The sequence below is a fragment of the Limulus polyphemus genome, unplaced genomic scaffold (assembly GCF_000517525.1).
Source record: "Limulus polyphemus unplaced genomic scaffold, Limulus_polyphemus-2.1.2 Scaffold3168, whole genome shotgun sequence".
Classification (NCBI taxonomy): Eukaryota; Metazoa; Arthropoda; class Merostomata; order Xiphosura; family Limulidae; genus Limulus; species Limulus polyphemus.
This window is the reverse complement of record NW_013668778.1, coordinates 13224-23371: the sequence shown is the minus strand read 5'-3', so window position 1 is coordinate 23371 and position 10148 is coordinate 13224. Positions and strand designations below refer to the sequence as shown.

Below are 10148 nucleotides of genomic sequence, written 5' to 3'. Positions count from 1 at the left end.
CCATAAAACTATTATACCTCAAACACTCAACACACACACACACACATATAGAATTAAAATACATATAAAACAAGTAACAACATAAACAAGTGTGTGTGTGTGTGTGTGTGTGTGTGTGTGTGTGTGTGCTTTTTGTCAGCAATATTTCTCAAAAATGACTTAATGGATTTGGAAGAAAGCTGGCATACGTTTGGACTATGACTCAATTTCGATGTTTAGTTTTGGAGGATCAAGGTCATAGGTCAATGTCACAAAAAATTCCTATCTGTTACCATGAGGACCAATTTTTCACACTATTTTTGCTCTATATCTCAGTCAGAAATTCAGACTTCCATGAAAGTTGATAACGATGGACATACGAATACATTACACCCCGGGTTATGCACTCTACTGAATCCCCCCCTAGTTCATCCTTTAATTGTTAGCTAAGGAAAAACAGTGGACTCACCTTGGGTCTCTCCAGGTGATAAAAACTGCGACTCTTCCAGGTGATCCTCTCCAACAGAAGTGGTCTGAGAAATAAGAAAATCAACTTGGGGGTAGAGTGTTTTTGTAAAGACAAATATAACTAGAGGTAACATACGAACAACCGTTAAATTAACTAGTCCCAAACAATGACAACACCATAAGCTCCAGTGTAAATTTAGTGCTGTACCAGTTAACTGAAACTTTTTAATTTAACTACATTAATAAACTTAACAGTTCCAACCACTTTTGTTTAATTTGGCTGTATCATCATCTTCTCTGCTTGCTCATTAATCATTTCAAATATGTAGCACCCCCACCCACCCCCAAACAGCAATTATTTTTACAAGTTCTCAGTAATTCCTATACACTGAATCTGAAAATGATATCCATTTTTCTCCATCATGTCCAGATTTTTCACAGCATGTCATAATGCAATACATAAAAAAAAAAAGACCACAACATGTAGTTTTGAGACTAAAAACTTAGATTTCACAAAACAAATCGGGATGCATATTCATTTGACATCAATGTTCCTCCCTTTTCTTTAGTTTGTTTATATTTTTGTTAACAAACATAATAATAAAAAATGTTCACTGTGGTAAACAAAATAATAATTTGGTCTAAGCAAGTTTTTTTTAGTTCCCGATTTGTAAAAAAAATCCTTACATGATAGAAAAAAATTAATATTATTTTCCAAAAATATGCGTAGCTGAATTATGGAAAATCTATTATTAAAACCAATTACGTGACAATTTGTATTGGCTCATTAAGCATCTTTGATCAAGCTTACTAGAGAAAGAAGTGGACAACTACAAAGAGTTTCCCAATCATTTAAGAAAACAAGATATGGGTTTATACTTTTCTAACAAATTACTTGTTCCGGATCTTCAAGATGTCCTGATAGTACCCCATACAGAAAAAACAACACCGGACAACAAAAGAACTGAGAAGACTAACTTTACTCTAGCAACGTTTATCATCACACAAGCCAAAGCAGGTGAGAAACAAAGAATTTTTGAAACAAGTCCACTATTAGTGTTACCCAACACCTGTAAGAAGAAGAAATATTATCAAAATATAAGCTTTCAACGAAAAAAGTCAAATCATTCCAATAAGGATGATTTTGAAAAAACAGAATGATTATTTTCTCTGTTTTTCCACATTTTTGAACCTTTTGAAATTAACTTTTTTTAACTCTAATTACCAAACAATTTACCTGGTAGTCATCTGCACGAGCATAAAGATTTTTCGTGTCTTGCTGGCTGCTCACGTCCGAGATAAGGCCCGGATGTTTTAAACTGCTGGGTTCTGTTGTCAGGGAAGAAGACAAAGTACTGGCCGAGAGATTGTGAGGTACCATAGCCATCCCAACTGCTTGCTGTCCGTGGGTAAGAGTAACGGGGACGTAAGCAGAATACGTTGATGCCCCTCCAGCCGGGTGTAGCATGTTCTGTATTGACGGGTAGTTCTGGTTCGTAAACGTCTGTGTAGGGATGGGTTGCGATGGATCAATTTCTGAAAGCAAAACCTGACCAACTTGGCTATGTTGGAGTTGTGTGACCTGGACCATCGCAGCATTTTCCTCCTGTGCTATATGACTCTGTGCTTGGTGGTTGTCTAAAGTGTGCAATGCAGTAGTCCCTGCTGGATACTGAGAAGGATGGTAGACCATAGCCGGTGCTGGTGCCATTGGGTGGGCAGCAACAACAGCTGGATCCATGTGTGGTGCTAAAACACAATATTTAATGATACAGTTTGGTTTATTCCACACATTAACTTCGCATCGTCCCATCTACAATCATTGTAAAAAATTAAACATTATTGCTACTAGCATGGAGAAGTTCAACATCGGTACTAGCCAACACAATACTATATTACCTAATAGTTTCAAACTTTGTACGATAGTTATATTACCAAAAGTTATATATTTTTTTAAAAAGTTGATGTTATTCAATCTTGTGTTGTTTTATTACAAATTTAAGCTATAATATTTTGTAATTTTATGGCATTTATTCAGCATAATTCCTCAAGAAAAATTTTTAAAAAATTTTCATATTTTTTATTTTCACACAGCTGCAAAGATTTTTTTTTGCCTGTAAATAAACCACCTGTCCTTTTTTATTTTTAGAATATTACTTCCCATCTCAAAGAATAACTTCATTTTTGCTAAGAATTTATCATTCCATGAGAATATATTATCCATTTCATAATTTTCTAGCATCCCCCCCCCTTTTTTTTTTATAGGCCTTGATTGCCACATGGAATGATTTGATTTACTTCCTAATGAAACACAGTTTTGAAAGTTTAAATATGATTGGATAAAGCAAGAACTAGTCAATCATGTCACAGTAGAGTAACTATACAGGTTCATAACTAAGTTGTTTGCTTAGGAATTGTGTGTTTTACATTATATCTGTTTGGAAGTTACGGCGACATCAGATAACTTGAGATAAGGTACGTTTATACAGTAACAAAAGCATAACATTTGAAAAAGGTTTTTGCCACCATCGAGTGTTAAGTAGTATACGTAGAAAGAGGAATAGCATACAGCATGAAACAAAAGCTACATGAACGGAGATTAGTTAAAGCTTAGTAAAGTTATCTTGTTCATGTTTGGATCTTTGTTTTAAATTACAGAATTTTTAATATATATAGTTTTTTGGAGTTGCAATATTTGTAAACACAAGTTTTTTTTATTATGTTCACCAAATGAAATCAGATCATAATAAAATATGTTCAGTTTAGTGAGCATGATAGGAAATTGAAAAATATTCTGATGACTGAAATCCTTATTTATTAAATATTATCCATTTCAAACAAAGTAAAAGAAAAATTGGCTAATTGGATACATAATTATCATTAGTTAAGGTAGTACATAATAGTAGGGATTGTGATGACACAAAATGGCAGCCATCAAAATCACCTTTAAAATGTCTGAATATTAACAATGACTATTTCACCGTATCGGCTGAGCTTACTGTGCTTATAAAAGCCAAAATTACTATATAGGTGTACAAGGAGTAAATCAAAATTTAAATATTTCAACAAATTTTCATCTAAGTAAGTGACTTTTCCAGACAAGCGTACAGAAAAAATGATGAACCTTATCACTCTACTTCTTTCACAGAACTCTTCCATCTGGGGTCCCAATGATTCCTTTCTGGTACCGAAAAGGATACTAGTATATATAAAATGGACGATGTGCTACTGTGAGCATAATTAAATTTGAGGGTAGGTTGGTAGAGAGATCCTGATGAGTAATAAAAAAGAATCCGATATACACACACCCAATGCTTGGTATTGCTGGTGCACAAAAACTGAGCTAATAAAAAGGAAACAAACAAGTACAATAAAAAATGTTTAAATCTTATAAAGACAAGTAGGGATCAATATATATACGTAACGTAGCTAGCTACAGTAATATAGAAAGTTTTAATGATACAAAAGTATTGAAACAAGAAAGTCAAAACTATAAAACTAAACTACTTAAAAAAGTTAAAAAGTACAGATAAAATTTTTGAAATTTTAAGTAACTAACTTTTTGTAATTTTGACTTTCTTGTTTCAATACTTATTGTAACATTAAAACTTTCTGTATAACTATAGCTAGCTACGTTACATATGTATCGTTCCCTATCTGTCTTTATAAAATTAAAAAAAAAAAATTATTATTATTATTATTATACTTGTTTCTAATTGCAATCATATGTTTTACATAAAAACATTACCTTATTGGTGATAATAAACCAAACATACTTTAGTAATTAATTATCAACTTATTTGATTTATACAAGATCACAAGGGGAAATACTGCATATTTTTAAAACAAACAAAATGGTGACAATGTGACTACCAAGTGGGAAACGTTATCAGATGAACAATAAGTGAGAACACGGCCATTATAACTGGATCTGATGTTTTGCTTTTATTTTAGAGTTTAGTATAGTGAATGGGATAATCTAGATGAACCGACAGCACCTCTTGTCCTTACATTGTATGTATAGTCAATTTGATTCATATTTAAAAAAAAAGGTCGAATTAGACATCGAACAAACCTACATTCAAGATCAATCTGAGACTCTTGAAGAAAGTTAAAGTTTCCTTGTCCAGAAAGAACTTCAGGCAGAGGTTTAGTTGATGGTGGTGCAGGGGCAGTTTCGCTCAAATACACAACTTGGCCTGATACATCACCAGTCTTTACCTCTTGTTGGGGGTGATCAAGCTGGACCTGAAATTTCAAGCCAATAAAACTGTGTAAACTGACCCAACTTACAACTAAAATGTCATAGTTTACAACAGTTTCCCAACCTCTGGTTTTTTACAAAAATCCCATTGTTCGTATTTCAACCCTTTCACTTACACTTCTTTTTTAGTAGGTTTCTTATTACTCTAAGGACAACGGTACAAAGAATTAGTCAATCAATTTGTTTTTATATAAATTTTGCTATTACAGTGAAGTGCAGGTTTTGAAGCAACTAGTGGATCATTACCGAATTCTGTAACAGTTTTAAAGGATGAGCTGTCCGGTTTATTAAAAATGTTTTATGTTTAGATATTTCTACACATGTAGCCAAACTTATATTACTCTTTCTACATCAGGAAAATTTTCTATTCATTGTTAACTATGGTATTTTCAAAGAAAAATACTTGAGACACTTGACAGCAAACTCAAGATGTTCCATTCAGATAGAAGCCTAAGAATCATACTTAAAGGAACCATGAACTATGTGTGGTCCTCGTGAACCTATGTTCATAAGTTTTGTTTGATATTGATTTTTTATACTTCCAATGACATTAGGTCCATCCATAGAGATTTGCTCTACATCTTCAATCTTAGGGTCAATTAAAGCTTTTTCAGGAGTCAAGAGCATTTATTCTGTACTATGGCAAAAAATGTTGATTCAAAATAACGTCTATTTTCTAAACCACTGGCATCACATGTTCTTACATGTACGTCCATATCATTAATACCTTTATAAAACAAAACAATCTATCCATCAAATTCCTATATTTCAGCAGTCAACAGTGTATCAAAGTGTGGTGCTTTGTTTTGGTCGTACCACATGAAACCCCTGATACCCAAATCGCCTTGTTTTGGTCTCACCACATGAAACCCTTGATACCAAATCGCCTTGTTTTGGTCTCACCACATGAAACCCTTGATACCAAATCGCCTTGTTTTGGTCTCACCACATGAAACCCTTGATACCCAAATCGCCTTGTTTTGGTCTCACCACATGAAACCCTTGATACCCAAATCGCCTTGTTTTGATCTCACCACATGAAACCCTTGATACCCAAATCGCCTTGTTTTGGTCTCACCACATGAAACCTTTGATACCAAATCGCCTTGTTTTGGTCTCACCACATGAAACCTTTGATACCAAAATCCCTTTGTTTTGGTCTCACCACATGAAACCTTTGATACCATATCCCTTTGTTTTGGTCTCACCACATGAAACCTTTGATACTATATCAGCACCCAAAAATGCAAGTTTCAACACATTACTAAAATCTTCTGGTGAATAGTTATGAGTAGTAGGAAGTTTCTAACTTAAATGTCCAAAGAATCTCTGCTTCCAAAACTTCACTTTTCAAAGGAATAAATACTTAACAAAAGTCCCAAATTAGCATCGATTACACCAATTTTAACAAAAATATTTGAAAACTGTGATAGAGGTATTGTCATAATACCTTTAAAAAAAGGTAAACATTTTAAGGTAAACTTTTCTCCTATCTTAAATAAACCCCTATATAAAATGTCTGATGATTATTACAAATTTATATGTTGATTTTTTCATAATAATAATACAAAAATTTTAAGCAGTGCTCAAGATTGCTATTAAAAAGTTCAAACAAACTTGCCCAGGACACAAAAATAACTGGCTACGGCTCTGATCTACGCTATTCAATAAAACAAATTAAGGTCAGCCACAACGAATCATTCTGCCAAGATAAATTTCCCTGAATGAAGGTGCTACAACGGTCGGTTAGTGTCAGTTTACACATTTAGACTATTGTGTAAGTTACTTCTTGACAAATTGTAGAATTACAGAAAATATTTTTTACTTGATATTTCTGCACAGCTAAAAATAGTCAAAGGAAAGAAATTATCTACAATTCTAATTATCCTCAACTTTTACCAACTTCGACAAAATGGTACTTTTACTGACTCATATGATGAAATCAAATTCCCAACATTTTAATGCCTTTTAAAAATGCACAAGAACACCTTGAATATAACACCCTACCTGGTGATTTTCTCCCAAAACATCTGTTCTCAGCTCTGTCTGTGGGTAGTTTTCTCCTACACTGTTATTGGGTTCACCGGATTCGTACTCTACAGGATTTACAGTTTCTTGATTTTCCTCAGTCTCTTGAACAGCATCTTTATCTTTATGATCGAAGTAGCCAGATTCATTGATCGCTGTATGATCGAAGTAGCCTGATTCATTGATCCTTAACAAGAGATCTTTTAAGTGTTTATCTGCACAAACTATTAAGGAGACTTAAATTTGCGATGGAAATATTCTCTGGAAACTTTTATCCCCAAATACAAAACACACGATCACTTTTCAAACTTTACCCTGTATAAAGGTTCGTGTACTTACAGCCTACATCAGTCTACCCTAAAGTAATAAAACCTTACTCTAAAAAGAAATCAACTCTCAGCCTGCCCTGAAAGGAATAAAACACTACCCTGTATCAGCCTCTCTACAGCATACCCTTCAGTTATTATGTTGTTTTTATAAAGTGATCTTTACAGAGTACATCTACCCCTTCAGTTATTATTATGTTGTTTTTATAAAGTGATCTTTACAGAGTACAACTACCCCTTCAGTTATTATTATGTTGTTTTTATAAAGTGATCTTTACAGAGTACAACATTTCTACAATCAAGAACAAGACAGGAACTATGGTATTAGTTTTAGTATTTTACATAAAAAAAAGCTATTTTTTTTTACTTTAAGAATGTGTTACAATCAAAGATAATGTGAATGTAAGGCTGCTATGGTAAAGATTGTTTAATTTGATGTACAATGATGCAAGTAATGTAAAACATTAGGCAGCCCAAAGATTACAAAAACACAGACATACATATAAACAAATCAAATGTCCTACTACTCCAAGGTTTCAAATAATAATAATTTTGGAAAAGAAGAAAGTTAAAAATATCAAATGATTTTAAATTACATTTTGCAAGGCTTAATTTCTAATTTTTGGTTTCCATATACATGCTCAAAAATTTAAAGCAATTTGAAAACAAAGAATTAATGAAAAAGTCATATAATAATGATTATCACAGCAAGACAAAGCAAGCTAACATTGCACAATGATACAAATCTTAAATAAAAATAATAATGTTTCCATTTAATAACCAACACTAAAAATTTAGCATATGAAAAATGAATAGTCGATTAAGGATACACGTTGTTCCGAGAATTTCTTTGTTTTTTCCTTCAATCAGACAAAACATATGATCACTACACGTGTTCAACTGCTCTTCAAATGGAATGACCTCTTCTTCTTCTGACCCTCTGTCTGGTGACAAAAGCTTGAAGAGTTCATCAAGGTTGTTCACGTCATCTTCAGTTAGTGTCTGTATGTAAGAAAAACAAATTATAAAAACAATATGGCTATTTCAAGAAAATTCTATTAAATTTTCATATTTTACAGAAACATAAACATTCTATACATGAAGTATTAGAATGTTTATACCTTTATTAACTTTTATACAGTTAGGATACATGTATATAACTCTTATCTCGACTAGTGAACAGCTTTCAGGTGTCGAAAACAAACCTGTGTATCAAATTTCAAAATTTTAAATACAAATAACATTTTGTCATTTTTTAACATCTATTTAGTGTTATTTGCAAATGCTAATTTAAAAATTTCAATAACACAGTTCTGAAGAGCACCTGTAAACAACGCATTTATCAATTTAAGAAAAATATTTCTGCCTTGCTAAAGCATTGGTTTATATTAGCTGAGAATATATCTTAGTGCAAGAATATAATTCTCATGATTTTGTTTCTAATGTGATTTTTTTCCCCCTTTATCTGATTTTATTAGTACAGCAATCACACCTTTTATGACTTCGCAGTAAGTAATCTGAAAAACTACCAACGAAACTGCTTTGAAGATAGATACAGGCAAAATTTAAATACTACTGAAAAGAGCAGAATATACACTATTTACGACAATATGCAGTAAATAAATTAGTGTGAGAGTAATTTCTGGTTTCATGGGAAAGTGGTTAGATGTAGCTACTGCAGACAACAGATTTAGTGTGAAGTTTAGAAAACTTCAGAACAAACCAGAGACCTGGGAATTTTCCTACAGTTTCATCTTTTCTTTTTGTCATTCCTGAAAATGTTTCTGTGTTAAATTACATTTACTTGAAACCCCTGGAAACTTTCTTCAATGAACATAATAGTTAGGCTTAGAGAGTATGGTGGATGGCATCAATAGTTAGGTTTAGAGAGTATAGTGGGTGGCATCAAAATATTCCAGTGATTCCAATTCTTACATATTGAATATTATCAAATTTATCATATTCAAATAAAATATATATAATACAAGCTGTATTTATTGGATATAAATTGATTTCAACCAAGAATATCGTGAGCAAAAATATTGTTACCTAGCCTAACCTGACGCCACTGTGACAGGTCACCGATAAACCTTTGTCAGTTTTCGATGTTTCTCACTATTTATAGCTGCAAGTGGCGACTACTATAGTTGGCAAAATAAATTATTGAAATAAATATGCTAATGAATATAAATCAATTTCAAACTGATTGCATATATAAAATTGAACTTTTGACCATTGATAAAAAAAATGTATGCTAAAAAGAAAGAAAATATTCTTAATGTTCTTTTTCAAACATTGTTCGACAAATCTTTGGAAATCATATAATGTAGAAAAAAGTAAATCAAAAATTTCATGCAAAAGTGGTTAATGAATTTCCATTATGAATATGGAAAAAAAAAAGAAGAAATGAACGACAATGAAAACTCACCAATCTGGAAAAAGTTAAGATATTTAAATAAGAAATCTCAAAAATATTTAAAATTAAGCTTTCCAGCTTGTGTAAAGACACTGAAAACATACACAGTAAGTAAAAATAATAATAACAAAGAAATATAACATTTTTACAAATTTGATCAATGTATCTTGCTTACAATAGCTCCATTTGAACCTGCTATGAAGTCATTTCGAACATCTTCAGCATCCATTCTGTTTAGAATGTCCTGACAGAGAAGGATTTCTTTTATCCTCTGTACCTCCTGTTGTTGTCTCTCCAACTGCTCTCTTTTGGCCACTTTCTTCTGATGCTTTGCAGCCTAAAAAAAAGGTATTCTCTAAGAATATCTAAATCTCATTAAAATTAAATTTTTATTTTATGAGGTATACTGAACTTTTATTAATCAAAATAAAACAAAATAACGAAGGATCATATAGAAATAATCTTACAAAGACTAAAACACTAGACTACAGCTGAAACGATCCATGACGTCTGAAGGATCACACAGAAATAATCTTATCAAGACTAAAACACTAGACTACATGCATGATGTCTGAAGGATCACATAGAAATAATCTTATCAAGACTAAAACACTAGACTACATGCATGATGTCTGAAGGATCACATAGAAATAATCTTATCAAGACT

The 10148-nt window shown here is 32.2% G+C and overlaps 1 protein-coding gene across 1 annotated transcript in view; it reads right to left on the bottom strand.

Annotated features, from left to right (window-relative positions):
• Positions 1–391: 391 nt before the first annotated feature.
• Positions 392–10148, bottom strand: part of LOC106468796 (caprin-1-like) — a 17445-nt gene continuing 7688 nt past the window's right edge. The window contains exons 3-8 of the mRNA XM_022397159.1: positions 9657–9818; positions 7896–8067; positions 6719–6954; positions 4527–4695; positions 1685–2196; positions 392–512 (exon numbers count right to left, since the gene is read on the bottom strand). Of these exons, the coding sequence (XP_022252867.1) occupies positions 426–512; positions 1685–2196; positions 4527–4695; positions 6719–6954; positions 7896–8067; positions 9657–9818 (1338 nt within the window). The 3' untranslated portion in view covers positions 392–425. The remainder of the gene's footprint in view (positions 513–1684; positions 2197–4526; positions 4696–6718; positions 6955–7895; positions 8068–9656; positions 9819–10148) is intronic.